This window comes from Aphis gossypii, chromosome X (genome assembly GCF_020184175.1).
Source record: "Aphis gossypii isolate Hap1 chromosome X, ASM2018417v2, whole genome shotgun sequence".
In the NCBI taxonomy this organism is placed as follows: domain Eukaryota; kingdom Metazoa; phylum Arthropoda; class Insecta; order Hemiptera; family Aphididae; genus Aphis; species Aphis gossypii.
Window position 1 is genome coordinate 40,595,086 of NC_065533.1, and position 18,385 is coordinate 40,613,470.

Consider the following 18,385-nt stretch of genomic DNA (forward strand, 5'->3'; position numbering starts at 1 on the left):
ATATATAGGTAAGTGCGCTCGCCCTAAAAAAAAACAATAAGCCGAAAATGTTTAGTTTTTTTTTTCACGTTTTATAACGCCCGACTTAATACTTAGTGATACATATATATATATAAAAAAAACACACGCACAGACACATAAGCATGGGCACTGCAGATATAGGCTCACACGACTGTAATAATAATAATAATAATAATAATACGGATAAACAGCTGATACAGCGCGGTGTACATTCACATGTGGTTAAATGAATATGTAACGACGATATTATAGACGCACGACAATATTGTTATTATCGTTGTGAGCTGATAAAAACGAAAAACATATTACATTATTGCTATAGTATATACTGTTTGACAGCGACAGAGTTTTTAACAATAATATGTGTATAATATATGGTATAAATAATATCCATGCAACAAACGTACAGTGGCCGCTCTACGTTGAACTGGAATACCCACTTTAGCCATTTGGGCTTGGACACCTTTTGCTTGCAGACCTTTGACCGCGGCTTCAGCGCACGAGCCCGACTCGAAGTCCACAAATCCATAACCTATATCACACGCACAAACACACAAAAGAATAGCGTTAACGTCAAATGGTCGCGGGATTATAGGGATTTATTGACGACGGGACGAAGTCAGTTGTGAAAAAAAAAAACGAATAATTTAAATAATAATATAGGTAACGCCGAAAACCTTCTCCTTTTTCTTTTTCTTAACGCTTTGCCTTTAACTATATATAAGGTCAGACACCCTTGTCCTATACACTTTTTACGCTCTGCCCCCACTTTTTTTTACTTATACCAGATTTTTTTCGTGCCATCCTTTATTCAGTCTATTCAATTCTTTTCCGGTCTAACTTTCCTTGTCTCGCTTTTTAAATTTATTTCCATAACCACTCTCACTGCTTCCGAGTCACCTTTGCTTATAACATGGCCGAGCCATCTCGACCTATTTATCCTTATCCTGTCTACAATTGGCGTCACTTCTACACTAAGCGCCTAATCAATTGATTCCTTACTTTATTCTCCCAAGTATCTTTATCTCTGTCCTCTGTTTTGTTTTATTATCCACTGTCGACTTTTTATCCAAACTGGGCCTCAAAATTACTTTATAAAATCTACCTTTTCATCTCGTCTCACCAAAAATATGAAGCTTTTCCCATTTTATTTATTAACAGAAAATCCTATTTCATCCTAAAACTCACTATTACCTTGTACCACTGATTTTAAATACTAATATACACACTATATCATTCTTCATTTGCTTTACAAACATTAACCCATACATTTTTTGATTACTTCCTCTAAACTCATATGTAACCGTCTCTATTTTACTCTTACTCATCCTTTGTCTCTTTTTACTGAAATAACGCTGAAAATAATAATATAATATAATACGTCGCTCGTACACTTGTTGGTATTCTTGTCCAATATTGCTTTAGTTGAAACTATGTTGCCGTATCTATAATGAAAAAAAAAATAATAAATTTTAGATAAAATTATACTAAATTAATGTACTAGTTTAAGTGTATCAAAGTTAGGTAGTATAAATTGTATAATATAATATTATATTATAATGCCATATGTTGTTATGTGTACAACAGGCAAAGTATAACATTATAATAAACGCAAATACGCAATCAAGACGTATTTCAAGCTCGCAATGCAGGTCCAGTGGGCGGTAAAAACAGGCCATATTATCACCCGGGACTGACTACACTAAATCAAGGATGTGTGTGCAATTGATTATATTTTAATATTTCATACATTAATATTATATTTACTGTTACAGAACGATGAAAAAAATAATACGAATAATAATAAATAGAAAACATTGATAAAATATTGGTTTTAAAAGTGTACACGAGTAAGTGGGTTAGGTAAGAGAATTCCAATATAAAGTTTCAAGAACCGAGCGAGGATTACATCCACAAAAGCAATCCATATAAAACGACAAAAAGTTTGAATAAATCAAAGTCTTACAAATATACCCTTTATACATAGAACTCGATACTACATTTAATTCACAACTGATATATATATATATATTATATATTATATACAAAATCAGGTTGAATATGCGTATAACATATAATATATATATTTATATTCGGAAATAAATTGACGGTATAACCATGGAAGAATATTACAAAAAAAAAAAAAAAACATTTTGAAATGAATAAAGTCGGTCGTATTTGTAGTGGTAACGAAAATCAAAGTACCAACCGATTAAAATAAGTTTTTTATTCATCTCTTTTAAAGGCTTTGTTATATACGTGATTACTTTTGTGGTTAAAAGTATTTGATTTAATATTATATATATATATCATATAGGCTGTAAGGTTCATTGATTTCTTAAATAAGATTTTTCTTTCATATAAAAAGTACTTTTTACAAGGAATTAGATACTAAATATTATTATATAAAAACTAAATGAACATAAAGTGGTAATATATGGTGGCATTTTTTTACGGTTAGACTGATTATTTTAAAATGCATAATAATAAATCGATGTTTTTACAATTTTACATGCATATTTTATAATGTATTTAATTTTTTTATGAAGTTTTACTGAATTAATTAAACTATACTGCATAACCTTATTATAACATGTTTTTGTAAGAAGTTTTCTTTACAAAATCATTAATTTTATGTGGAAATTATTTAAATAAGAAAAATAGATATGTAGATTGTAGATATAATATATATATTATAATTTTCTTACATAAATAAGTTAGTTTTAAATTATTATCAAATATTATAAATATTACTTTGTAACTTGAGAAAATGAACTATTTATTATGTACTATATAATTATTTATTTTCGACATTGATTTATGTTTAGCTTAAGTCAAGAGAACAATATAGTGTAAGCGGATTTCAATGAAATTCAATATGTAGAAGGTTAAACAAAATATGGTATGAAATTGCGTAAAATACAAAAGATTTAAACACACACATAATATATATATATATAAAATATAATACATCGACTTGAGTAGAAACGTTAGAAATGTTTTAAAAATTGTAACATCATGTCTTCTTAACTTACATAATACCCGTAAACTTTATTAACAAGTAGAAAATGTACACAATATACATATTACACACACTAATACAAATTATTATACTAATATACACTGCTTTACTTTAGAGTATAAGTAGTTTGTAAGTATTGGTGAACGTTATTGTGTAGCTTCAAACAAACAGTTTTAAAATTAACATTTAGGAAAACCTTATTTATCTTTTAAATATTAAATTTTATAACAATTTAAATTTTGAATATCTATAAAAAGAGAAGTTTTATATTTTTATATTTTTAAATTTAAGTTTTTTGTAAAAATAATTTAGGATAATCCTAATACATTTTTAACTACAAAATAATTTCCAAATTTTAGTGATTTTGTGAATTTTATCGAATTTTATTAAAATTTTAAATTCAAAAGCTTATCAAGATATTAGTTTTTAAATTATTACAACAAAAAACCCAAAATTTATTTTGTCAAAAACTGTTTTTCTGTCATTCCTGTTTTTCTCAAATATACCTATGCATATATTATACAATCAGAATATATACATAAAAGTACAATCTAAATCAAATTTACTACTAGAAAGAACGTTTGATTTATACTACTTAAAAAAGCTATGACCAAGTAAGATACTATGTTATAAAATATAATACATCATTGTAAAACCAATATATTCTTCATTCCATTCAGAATTTAAAAAATCTTTTACTTTCACTGAGTTTTAGTAGGTAATTATTTAAACACATTAACGTCGACAAGTAACAGCTTTTTAAATTTACTACGTATAATATTATGTACCTATCATGTAAAATATACTAGTTTTTAATTGTCACAATGACATTATTAGTATATCTATAACTGAGAATACGTAGGTATATATAATTTGTAATTTATATTAAGATACTACTTCTATTTACTATATTATTATTATAGTATTAATGAAGAATATAACGTAGTAAACAACCATTATAGAATAAACAATAAGAATAATTTAAAATTGGATTTCAAAAACTATACTTAAGATAAAAATGTTATAGATCACTTAAAGATTTTTCAGACTCTGGGTGTACTTTTCACCTAATCTTGGTTTTACAATGACGTGTATTTTTTTAAATTTTTTTTGAGGAAAATAATTTCGGCAATATTTGAGAAACAAACTAAAATTAATAAATATAACGTCATTTTTTAGTGCAAAATCATGATCTGTTTTTGGGTAAGCCGGATTAGTGTAAATACTTACAGCCCTATAATAATCGAAAGATATATTTCGATGTTCGAACCATAAAAAATGTCACCTATTGGTAATCCTTTATACCAGCCCATAACTTCATGCTTAACGAATTTAGTATAATTGTAGGTAATCATCATGTTGAGTATCTTATAATTTATATACCTACTCAACACACACATTATACGCGCGCAGACGCAGATAACTTAAATAATAGTATTATTTATTTTACTCACTGCGAACACATGGTGATCAAATCCTTGTCCATTGTATTTTGGTTCAATCCGCGTATGTAAAGGTTGGTCTTGGACAATTGCTGTGCTGGTGCGGCCGATTGACATTCTGACGACGGTGAACTGGTGGTCGGCTGATTAGACGATTGCAACGAAGCTCCGCCATTAGTGTTTGAGCTCGAACTACTATTATTGGTGTTAGCTGGGGAAGAGGCCGTAGGTATTCTGTTGTTGCTGTTGGTGTACTATAAATAAAAACAAATAAATGAGTTATTAATTTATTAGGTGTCACATATCAATCTATCGCATAAGATTCCAAAATTTGAAAATTCCCAACACATATATACATATAGGTAACAGCTACCACCTACTATTTTTGAAAACCACCGATACACGTATATTATACTTAAGTATAATACCTACCATCAAATAAAAATTATTGTGCGTTTAATCAGAATTTTTTTCATTTTTCAAATTCCAAGTGTGTAATATTATATAAGTTACACCCTAAATAATATTGCCTTTGAGATTATTGACAGCAAGGGTAGGTCGTTTTAGTCAATATTAAAACTTATAGTTGTCATCATATGATATAGGTATATGATTATGGAGATGTTATTTTTCCATATTGGTAAGAGTAAATTCAAATTGTTAAATTCGTACGACCCCCTCATTGTAAATGTTTTTACAAGCATATAATAACTATATTATTCAAAAATAATGATAAACATTTTCCAATAAAACATTTAAATAACAGATTTTGTAAATAGAAAAAAATACTTGTATTTTGTACAGCATAGGTATACATATTTAATAAAAGTTTTTTTTTAAGACGGTAAGAAATTAAATGCGTATCGTACATTATTTGAAAATTAAAAGAATGCTGATAAAAAATATTTAGATTTACCTATTTTACGTGAATTCCACACTTCTATAACATTAATACTATATATAGGTAAAATCTGACGTGTTATTTCCTACGCGCTACTGCGCTAGGTACGTATACGAGTATAATACGATTCCTCACTACATTGTTATTATTACGTGGCATTGAAATGGCGAACGAAAATGTCTGACGGTTGAAATGAAACGTGTGGTGTGCTTACGGTAAGTGAAAGAAAAATCCGTTCAATTTTTTCATCTATTTTCGAAGCACCGGGGTACCTATTGTACATTATAATATAATGCATCCTGCACACATATTTTTACGATACCTATACGGCTTTTCATATATATTCGTTCGTAACGAACTCCCATATTATTCAACTGCGCAGTGTTCTCCGTCCCTCTGTCCGAAGCCGCTTTTAAAATAAAACACATACACATACATACAAATGCATTTGAGTCGACACGAAGAACGGAAACCAAAATGAGTAAAGTTTTCTTTTGAAACTCAATGACCTGCACATATATTATGCATAATGCGAACTGCAGCATATATATTACCTATAGGTATAGTTCAAATGTTCAATGCATTATTGTGCAAGGTCGGCGAGAAACCATTAATACTGCATGCTATTATATTTTTGTATGCACGTATATCTTATCGCTGGGCTTATAACATAGGTTTTTACTGCGTGTTTCGTCTTATTTGTTTTTTTATATATATATATATAGGTATGTATGTAATTTATTTGTTTTGTTTTTTTTTTTTTTTTATCGATTTTATGTACCTATATATAGGTAGTATTGCACGATATCGCGTACCTATAGGATTTTCGTCGACTCACTCAGTTAGATTAGGTTTTTTTAAAGTTCGGGAAACGCACATTCACGCACGCGCTCATCAAACGGTCACCGGACTGCAATTACGAAAATATAAAGAAAACCGATAAAAGTCAACCGTTTATATAGTGTTTGCGTATTATTTATTATTATCAAAACAACTTAAACAATGGCAACAATTGCTTTACTATATTTACCAATATTAGGTATATTGTTCTAATAGTCCCCAATGCGCAAGTCAGATGAATGGACTCGAAACAATACAACGAAAGCGAGTCGTGTTCAATAATAATCGTATTGTATGTGGATAGCGGGAATCCTATGGAAATGGATCCATAGCTAATAGTTGCTGCGAATTATAATTACCACAACGATTGCGGGTCGTTGGTCTGGCAGCGATAAGAACGAAATCGGACAAAATATTGCATCGCGGTCATATTATAATAATTATAATATCATAATATAATATATGCAAAACGTGTGTGTAGTAATAATTACGAACATTCAAACACCATATAATATTAATAATAATTATACATAGGGCGATTTTCCGATTTAATAAAATTGTGATTTTATGAGGGATTCTAAAACACGTATTATCGAATATGAACCATCCCATTTCCTGTACATTTTGAGTCTAGTAACTTTTTTGAAAATTTCGATGTGTTTAAATAGATAATATATTGAAATTCGAACTAGTAGATTTTTAATGTACAAAATAAAATATTTTCATTTGCAAAACATGTATAATATATGTATACTTGAAAATTTCAAACTCAGAATCCTAATGAATTCATTGTAGTACAAAATGACATCAAACGAGATTGGTGAATCACCCGTGTACATGCCCTCGAATAATGATAAGTACACAATTGGCGATAACGCGACACTGTAATAACACACATCTACAATGTAATTACACTATATTACACATTTTATACAGCCGGTTACGAGGCTTGCGTGATTTATTATTTACAAAAAATACAATGACGGGCGCAAAGTTTGTCCGTTGGGATGGAAGTCGTAAAACTTGAGGCTTATAGTGCGCACAGCCGATTGTAATATATACGTCGTATACGCCGAACCTGCCCCAGCCGCAAAACTAAAACACCGCTACAGGGTATAATTATAATAATAATTAATAATATGCAACCTACGACGACTAATAGTTAGTCATATTAAATCATAATATGTGTAAAACATGCATAATATATACCTACAGCATAATTTTTTATCATAAATTAAACATTTTCTCGTTAATGTAACGTGTTAATGGCATATTTAAGATCCCTTATAAGTCTGTATAACAATCTAACTAATAACATCAACAAATTATATTTTTCTTCATTATTTTGTAAAGATGTATACATAGTTATAATTTTCAAGATATTATATTTTTCTAATGACAACATTCGTTTTTAATCTCACATTGTGAAGTAGAATGTTTTACTCAGAATTCCGATTCATAAAAATTGAATATCAAACCAGTTTTAGTCAGAAACATTTATAAATGTTACACGAACGGAGTGTAGAGGCAAAGTGTTGGTGCACTACTCCACTCATCTAAACTTTTTAAACACTTACAACTTATTAATGTTTTAAACTCTTTACAGTCTTACAAAAATATTTTGTTTAGGAATACACAATTAAAAATGTTGATTAAATGTAATAATTTATAAAAGTGAAATAATAAATACCGTCAACTAGGTTACTATACTCTTTGTACAAGCAAGTGTTGAGGGTTCTCTCACGTGTCACTAAATATAGGCACTGTAATGGATGTAATGGATGTTATAATTCAATAATAAAACATCATTGTGTAAGTGAAAAACGAGAGTGGAGACGTTCTATTTTTTTTTTTTTTTTTGGTAACCAAAGTTACCAAGCAATTATTTCAATAACAAGACTAACGTTGTAACAAATGTTTGTATTCCCCCACCGATTATTTTAAAATAACATTGATAAATGTTTACTTTTGACCCACCAAAGTACAAACTTTCCAATTTGATTCAATTTGCATAAAACCTCCTTTAAAGTTGATGGTTTTATGATTTATTTTCTTCTTTAGCAAAAATATCTTCAAAAAAAAAAAAAAAAATAATAAACACCTCATTGTAAAATGAATACAGGTGTATTCGTGGATCAGTTAATAATACAAGCAGAAAATTATAAACAAAAAAAGTAGAACCAAAGAAAATGCTTTAAGTCAACCGATGAAATAACAGTTTTGTGATTAACAAATCACCTTGTATTTAATGTATTATATACACTTACAAGTGAAAACTATTTTAATAAATTCTGCCGGCGTACCGGAAAGCACACTAACAGTAATTGGCGCTACACATATCAAATATTTTATGTTGGAAATAACGACGACAATGACTCATTTGCGCACATTCAAAATGCAGATAATAAAATCGCTATTTCCTAATTATATACTGCAGAATTCAATTATTTAATAAATATAATTTATTATTGACTTAAATAAAACCATATAATAACTTACAGGGTGGCGATTAAATTTAGCTATCCAGTCCTATAGGTACTAATTTAGGCAAAAAAAATTGCTTAGAAAAAAGGAAAAAGAAACATAACTAAACAACTTATACCTAAGTACAAACACGAATTTCATTTTTGTCCATTGAAAATAAAAACATGTTTCCGATACACTAAAGGTTTTTAAAAGTGAATTAGTTTATTTAAAATCGATCGGTAAGATATAGAAATACGTAGAAAATTTAAAATGACGAGCATTATAAAATACATCGATTTTGGTGGAAACTATATATAAAATCAATTTTTTTTCCAAATTTGTAGAAAATTTAGCATCCTTCAACACACACACACTTTATAGATGATGACCGAGTTCAGTTACACGTCATCATCATCATCATCATCATAACAGTATAATATAATACGGTGAAATAATTATAGCCACCGAGCGTTGTACTTAAGACACCATTATATACATATTATATACGTTTTATGAACGCGACCGAGAGTAATTACATTATTATCTGCAGGCAGGGCTCATCGGACCAAATCAGCGTGTGGATTATCGTCGTGAAATGGGTCTTCTTGTATAATATATACGCAATTGGTTAATGCTGTGTGTCATATACGTAATATGTATTAAATAGACAAAACACAGTAGGTGGGTAATGTAATATCTGTGATGTATTGTGAGTGAGTTTAAATTAGGCATGGTTATAGTCAAATAGACGATATTATTTCTAACTAAATCAAGTCAATGGAAAAGTAATGAAAATAATTAAAGTTAGAGCTTAATTAATTTTTTTTTACTCAGTCGAGTTGTATATATAAAAATTAAATATTGACTTACTAACAATAAGTGTACTTTAGTCAAAGTATTTTTTTTATAATTATTATTATTAAATAAATACCGTACTCGTAAATGGCAGAATCAAAATATAATAGAATCATTTTATGGCTGACAAGAAGCAAATTTACGAATTTAATTTTTTGTTTCCTTTTATATATCATCAATAAGACTGCACAATTTTAATTGCAGTTAAATAATCATTATACAACTTAGTATCCTCAAAACAAAGTTTGAATTAAGACCTTTTAAATTAAATTCTAAAATATTTATTTAGAATATTTTTAATTTTTTCAATATTTTTAGTTATTTTCATCAGCTGTAAAAATATTTCAGGGGTATTTTGTGCATACTTAATTATATAAGATCTTTTACTAAAAATACCTAAGACTTGATGGATTTTTATTTTACATTATTTTAATCATGATTTATTAAAATATGATGCATTTTATAATGTATTTTTCAACAACTAAATATTATTTCTTTTCAGGGGTTTAAATGGATTAAATTTCACAACCTTAATCATCAATTATTATTTTGTTAAATTTATTATTTAATTATTTATAAACACGTGTACCGTGGATTATACATTGAAGCGACTTGTTATTTATTAAGTTTATATCAATTAAGTGAAAAAGTTCAGATTACCTTAAATTAAATTAAAACTTTTAATCTTAAACTCTTAACTTATTTATGCCAGCATTTAAATTAGTACATGATGCGGCGCGTGGAAAACAAGAGCGCGTTAAATTGTTTAACATCCAGATTTGTATATTATGTTAACCCAGAAGCAATATAATATACCAGATATTACTTACACAGTTACACGTAAAAAACAGCTGTAATATATTGTTATATATTTATGTACAGCTCTTTATACTATGATTTCAAAAAAATACACGAGTGGGTACACGGTATACTGTATTATTATGTGGCATTGATGTTGCAGTAGTCTGCTACGTTGATTATCATTTGGTTTTCTCGGTAATTGTATACTGTATTGTTTACTCTTTTTTTTTTTTTTTAAGCCAGATAGTATAATATAATATACGTACTATTGACCATACGGCGACTATAACAATAGTATAATATATAAAATTATATACATGCAAGTTTTACTATAAAACCCTAGAGTTTTTCGACTTGTCCAGCCACAAGCACATCTATATTATACACCGTAAAATGAAATATTGCATTTTTTTTTTTTTTTTAATAACCGAAACATAATAATATCATAAATGTCATAGGTATCTTTATTATTATTATTATTATTATTACTATTACTAAGGAATGCGGAACGAATACCTGCAGCGGTCAGCTATCACATTGTTAGAATATGGGTACATTAAAATAAGCGGGTGTATGGGTCTGTATTATATTATAATAAATTAAAATATATAGATAAAAATGCAACAAAAACGGTTGAAAATATGAGTGAAACCAACTTAGATATTATTATCGCGTGTCGTCGAAAGAGAACAACAATAATATCGTTATTAAATATGGAAATGGTTTTGATAGCACTCGCTAGATTACTACATTTCCGGAGAATTCAAGCGCAAGAATCTTGCAATAATTGATAACACAATAATGATGGGATTATACTGCAACATCGTGCACTACGTACAAAACAATGAAGTTATAATAATGACAGCTACATTCGAAAACGTTACAGACGAAAGTATTGAAAAAATTGGTTTTGTACATTAATAATATACTATACGAGTAAGTACGCTTAATTTAAATTAGAGATAATAGATTAAAATAATTGTGCTAACATAGTATTGACCAGAAAAAATATTTGTTGAAAACACCACAAAATAGGACAACTATACTATACCGCAGCCACAGTTATGAATGATAAATCGATAAAACATATTAATATCATAATATTATATAATATACTACTGCCTACTGCAGTAGTTACAAAAAGGATTGACTACGAGTTTACCGTTCGAGATACACGATTCAGACACGTTTCGCTGCAATAATATAATGGCCTTGGTTGGAATTTCGAAGACCGCTATATATGATATGTATGCGCACAGACGCCGTCCGTTAACCCGACGACGGCGACGACGACGACGACGACTATAATATACGGAATGCAATTTTTCTTAGCACGAAAACGGCGTTCGTCTTCCAATATATATAATAATAATAATGACGATCATAATAATATGGGAAACCAAATATTTTTAACGGTGCGGCGTCACGAATGGCATTTGAACGAGTCTCTCCCCACTCAAGCACCTATACCGAGAGTGGCATAAATTTCACGCCCATATACGCATCGTAATATATATGTGTGTTGTATATAGCTCCTCGCACGTCTCCTCTCGTATAACAATCGTTCGTCAAAAATATAGGTATTTTTTTTTTTTTTTTGAATAGTTCGTTAATAAATCCTCTCCGAGAGGATATTATATTTTTGCTCATAAAAAACGATATTATACATGTGTGTGTGTGTGTAATATATACAATAGTGTATACTGCACGTACGCGTATATTATATATGTATAATAATGTGCACTAATTAATCATACTTCTTTTCCTATCCGGCGACACCGCAGCAGCCTTTGCCATTATTATATTGTTGTGCACATCACGGGGAGGTGGTGGCCGGTGAATTCAGACTCGACGACGCATATAGACCATATATATATATATAATAATACAATATATTAATATATATTGCGTATATATAATATATACAGTGCGATTCACTAAGCGTGTTCATAACCACCCTATATTTGTACCACCCATTTATCTTTTAATAATGCGGGCATTTACTCGAATACCTACCGATTTTTGGAATTTTTTAATATATACACCTACCTACCTCCCCACCTATCTAGCAGCTAGCCCTAGCTGCTTACTCAAAAAAATTGTATTTTCCGATACCGAGATATATGGTTTTTTATTTTTACAATCGTTTTTAAGGAGTGTTTTCTCTGTTAGGTCAGGCAAAAATGGGAGTGAGGACCGCAACACTCATCGATCGATTCTTCGAGTGAAATATTATATATATTATGGGCGTATATACATATAGTCGCTATAGTGTATGTACAGTACCTATACATATATGCATATTATACATTTATTCAGCTGTATATACCTACTATGTACGGATAACGTATTGTCGTATATTTGTACTCGTCCACACCCACTCGTCTAACTTAATATGTCCATCTAGTAGGTACCTACTACCTAAACTTTAAAATGTACATAAAACTGTTTGAATACATAATATAAATGATAGTGATTCAAGTTTTTTTTTAAATATTTACATAAATTAACTCTCTAATAGTAGTATAATATCATTAATTATAGAAACGTGAAGATATTTTGTTTTTCATCCCGAGTTTAAACAGAATATTAATAAAAATCAATAAAATATTATCTACTAATAAATATCAAAAATGTTTATAATGTGTGTTGTGTATTTCTATTAAAAAAAATATTTTCTTAAATCATATTTCGAAAATATTAAATGAAAAAAAAGCTGTCAGTATAAAATGGACGAATATGGCAATACACTCTGTATTGTAATACATTACAGACCTAGATTAATATCTATAGTGCTCGTAGGCGGTGAACAACTTGGGGTGCCCTATATTTTATTGGTGTTCATTGTGAAAATACTTTTTTTTAATAATATTTTTTTTGTTATAATATAAGTTTATTGTAAGTACAACATTCATACACTTTAAAATCAATTTAAAAACCATATTATTATTATTGTTCAACTCGAATAAGTGGAAAAATAATATGTTTAACTTATTTGACGTATACGAACAAAAAAGTAAAACAATAAACAAAATAAATAAAAACTGCATGTAGTTTATTTTATTTTAAATATATATATAATATAATTAAATTTTAAAACGTATTCTTCGCCGTGCTGCGATTCGAATAATACAATTTATTTTAATAATATAATAGAAAATTTGTGTTGTGTTGCGAAAAATATATTATTAAAAAAAAATATTATTGCGATGTCTCTACAAATCCGTATGGTCAATCACAGTTTTGTAGTCTGGAGCTTACACCGCTCACGCCTTAATCCTACCGTATATGGCTATATATGCTCGTACATAAAACTTAATCGAGTCATGTACCTGTGTATAATACATATATACACCTATATAATATAAACGCGGTTAAATTAATTTAACAGCTTTCGCCAGCATACACACACCATCGTCATATTATATATGTATATATTATCATGTGTGGGTAACCCGCCTATAATATATTACATTTTGTTTACCCAGACATGACGTCTAGTTCGTTGCAATACTGCTCGTAATACGGCCAACTTTGGTCGACACCCACCCGGGGCTGCACACCGCTACTCCTTTTATATATATGCTATTGATACCATTGTTGTTGTCATTATAATTATACATAAATAGGTACCTATAGTTGAGTATATGGTTAGTGTGTGCTGTAGTATGTGTACTATAATAATATGTATTAAAGTCTGACAGAGAAGTATTTTTGACAACGGCTTAGTGCTCTCGTCGATGTGGTCTCGAGAAAACGTCCGAAAATTCGGATAAAAAATACAGACATACAAAATAACGGGAGACGCTGAGTAACGAAGTTTACGTGGTTGACCTGTTTTATATTATACTATATACATAATATGCCTAATTTCGTAAATTAAATAATTAAAAAATTAATTAAAATCGAAAACCGATGGAAACGATTACCGTCACAAATGCGTGCGGTGCACCTATACAAATAATATAATAAAAATAATAATAATATATTATACCTATACATATTGTAGTAGATTTCGACACAATAATTAAAATATTGATCGAACAATGTAGTATCGTAGTATTATAGTTTGTTTTATTATTATTATTAATCTGTCGTTATAATTTTAAATTTTGAAAACGTGATATAGTATTACTATAGTCACCTATAGTGTAGAAGGTGCATACATATTACATATGTACAAGTAGATAAAGTCATGTACTCACAATAATAAGATATGCATTTACCCTAACTTATGAATGACTTCTTACTTTATTTAAAACAATCATATTATATGTTAAGAATTAGGCCATATTTTATCTCTCTGTTTCGAATAATATTTTTTTTTCCGAAATAAATATAAAATATTATAATATATTATATAGTTTTATATTATACATAAAGCTATATACAGTTAATGTCACATAAATAATTTTATTATTTAACAATAGGTAGTCAAAAACTACTATTAACGTAATACTGGTTTAACAAAATAAAATCTATTTTTCCTCCTTTACCTATCGTATTTCTTTGTTTTATTAATTATATAATTATTTTGAGCTAAAATCTATTTTCTGGTCAACAAGTGTACGTGTATATGATTCTAATTTTAATGTAAATTTATGTTTTCACGTTCAATAAAAAAGTAAAAAAAAAACATGTATATTGAGGTGTAACATGAAAATTAATTTTTAAATGAAAATACTACCGAATTCTATTATAAAAATTCGTTAAATGTGGTCCAATTATAGGGTAAACAATTTTTAATGTAAAATTTCAGCAAGTCCAATGATTACTGTAAACATTTTTGAAAAGGATTCACCGTGACCAAATAACCGGATAAACAATAATTGGCCTATGTCGTATGTACAATTTAATAAAATATAAAACAAGAATTAATATAAATAATATGATAAAAAACAAATTGGCAATTCTAAAACAAGCAGTGGCTGAAAATATTATTATCATAATGATTTATGGTTATTATTTTTTTTTGTAAACCTCTAATTTTACACGAAGCATTAAATTAATGAGGCTTTCAGAAGAAATTATTATTAATTAAGTGTTAATGTTCTTACTTATATATACTATTCAATAAAAACATATAGACTGAATGTATATATAATAAATATACATGAAATACGAATAGAATTTTATAGATTAAAATAAAACAAATATTTCATTACTTTTATTCACGTGGATAACTAAATATTTAATATAGATAATATATTTATAAAAGAGAAGAAACCATCGTCGCATCGGTCATGATGACTATATATTATAGTTGTGAAATCAAAAAAATTCAATACAAAAAAAAAAATGTATAAGAAACCGTTGTCCCGTTAAATTTATCTATTAAAATTTTTAAAATTCCAGCAAGTATAGATGATTTAAAAAAACGGTATAAGGTATACCAATCGTAAATCTGTCGATGACGATCATAACATGTAATTTTCCTGACGATTAGGGCAAATTATGTTGTCGTCATGTGAGCATGTCGCAATCACGTGACTCATCGATGCCCAACTAATTGTAAATACACAGAACTGTTTAATGAAATAATACAATGAATATAAATACAAGGTGATCAGAATATCAATAATAATAATTAATACATTATTTCGTAAAAGGGTGCATTATTGTACACGCGCACTTATGATGGCTCATTTATTTGTGGAAGGTTGTTTAATAGACATATCTATGAATATGACAAGTTAAAAACGGTGTTTTTTTTTTTTTTGGAGAAGAGAGAGACAGTTTTTGTTTTCTAGAGAAGAGAAACGGATAATATATAGGTACGGAGCTTTTAAAGATTATGTGCAAAACATTAGGAATAATGGACTACACGTTTTTAAAAATCGTGTGTAAGTATCGAGGTACAATTAATTTGTGCTATTGATTATGGACTATGGTTAACAAATATAAGAAGTATCGTTCTCAGCCGTCTAAATATAATATTGATACGTATCAATATTGATCAAATAACTATACCTTTGAGTCTACGATGAAGTCATATTGATTTTACTCGACTAAAGGTATGCAGACTATTGACTCAAGTTATTCTATTTTTTTATTATTGCTATTAATGACGAGCAAAATAACTATTATTTAAACAAACCAACAATATAAGCGTTTCGCAATAAAGTAGAAAATTGAAAAAAATATATACGAATTAACCTTGAAATTCTAACAAATTATTACAGAGATAAAATCTATTTATGTAGTAATTATATTGTTTCAACCTATTTATTATAAATAATTAAATAAATATAACCAGAAAAAAACGAAATTTTTTTAAATCAAACAGATTCAATGATATACCACGAGTATCAACATGGGCTACACTATATTGTTAATTATTATAATAATATGACTTTGCATTATATACCTGCACGCAAAAAAATTCGAAATTCATTCGAAATCAAAATACATTCATACAAAACGATTAAACTCATTAGTAATATAATAGTTCTCTATAATAAAAATGATGATAATAATATTAATAGAAATACACATACAGTATACAGTGTTATATTATACATATTATACAGATCTATAAAGTATAAAATATATGCATTTTATACATTACAAAGCTTAGATGTATATATAGTATGTAGAATAACAATAGGCTATTACTCCGTCATACGACATCATCTAGTCATTATTCAGTGGTGAATAGTATACGATTCGAGTGTTTGGCCTCAAAATAATAATAATAACATATAATTCATGAGATGAAATATTAAAAAAATGTAAAAAACGGGTTTATAAGTTTTGGACGCAGTTTTTATCTACTAACAATATTTAATTTATTAAAACCGTCTTGAACTTTTTCCTTGCGTACGGGGAAAAATGTATAATAAATCAGTGGTATAAAACGCTTAGCCGGAGTGACCACACACCATACACAGCAGTGATTTTTTTGGGTACTCAACTATGAGGAAACAACAACAATATATCTAATCCACTACAAGTGGATTGCTCAATAAGACATCGATTTTTGTTGGAAATGACTGACGACTGTAAATAATACATTCAATATCAACTTTAAGCTTTACTGCACTTTTAGCTTGAAAAAATATTAGACAAACACCGAGAGATCTATCCAATCTATCATAGATAACCATAGGTTTGGTTTATACAGTTGATGACTGATGATAACTAAATACATTTAAATACAACATACAGCAACAACTTATCTATCATTCAGAAAAATAGGCATCGCCCGTTAAATAGTTAATATACAGACATTATAATAAAAAAAGCTTGCTACTCATAGACAATTTTCAACTACCTATATATTAGGCTCTTTTAACTACGTAGTATATGGTTAAATTTCCAATAGAGACGACTCCCGGCGAGGCTAAATTCATATACACTAAGATTTATCTGCAGAATTTAATTAAACAATATTCAAAACGGTTATTTTTAAATTAGGCGATTTATTAGATATATCAAAACCGACTTGATTCAGATGAAGAGCTTCACGCATGTACAAATAGTGTCAATGGGAAAAAATGCTTTACCGGAGTGGCGGAGTGACCTATATACAAATCAGTGATGTTTTCAGGTACGCAATTACAAAGGGACAAAAACGACAAGGGGTAATATCATATACGAGAAATATGTATATAATATGATAAATAAGTTTGTAAGTGTGAGCAGTGTGCACTATGCATACACTGATTTTATAATATTTGTACATATTTGACACACGGGTCCTAGATAACGTGGGCGGAGGATTGTCAGCCAATCAATATAAGATCGAAAAGTACGTCAGTAACACGGCACATAATATAATATATCTAGTACCTACCCGCGAGCATAATATATGTATGAACATAATATATATTATATTGTACGGTAATGTCTTTTTTTTCTTCTCAAGATATCCTTCAGCACTAGCAGCAGTGTATTTGACAATCGATTTCTTTTGCATGCACGAGCATGTGTGAGTGTGCGTATAACACAATATACGAACAATCTGCAAAACTGTCAAAATGAATAGGCCCTTAATAGACAGTATGAGAAAGGTCAGAAATGCGTAGCGAGATCGTC

At 28.6% G+C, this 18,385-nt stretch overlaps 1 protein-coding gene across 11 annotated transcripts in view; it reads right to left on the reverse strand.

The window, feature by feature from the left end:
- The window catches only part of LOC114124218 (protein alan shepard), a 122,521-nt gene that overhangs the window by 15,735 nt on the left and 88,401 nt on the right, over nucleotides 1-18,385 (reverse strand). For 9 of the 11 annotated variants that reach the window (XM_050205232.1, XM_050205230.1, XM_050205225.1 and 6 more), the window contains 3 exons: nucleotides 4,498-4,739; nucleotides 1,414-1,466; nucleotides 429-553 (listed from right to left, as the gene is read on the reverse strand). In XM_050205232.1, coding sequence (XP_050061189.1) covers nucleotides 429-553; nucleotides 1,414-1,466; nucleotides 4,498-4,739 — 420 coding nt within the window. The remainder of the gene's footprint in view (nucleotides 1-428; nucleotides 554-1,413; nucleotides 1,467-4,497; nucleotides 4,740-18,385) is intronic. The other 2 variants (XM_050205227.1, XM_050205226.1) reach the window with 1 other exon arrangement.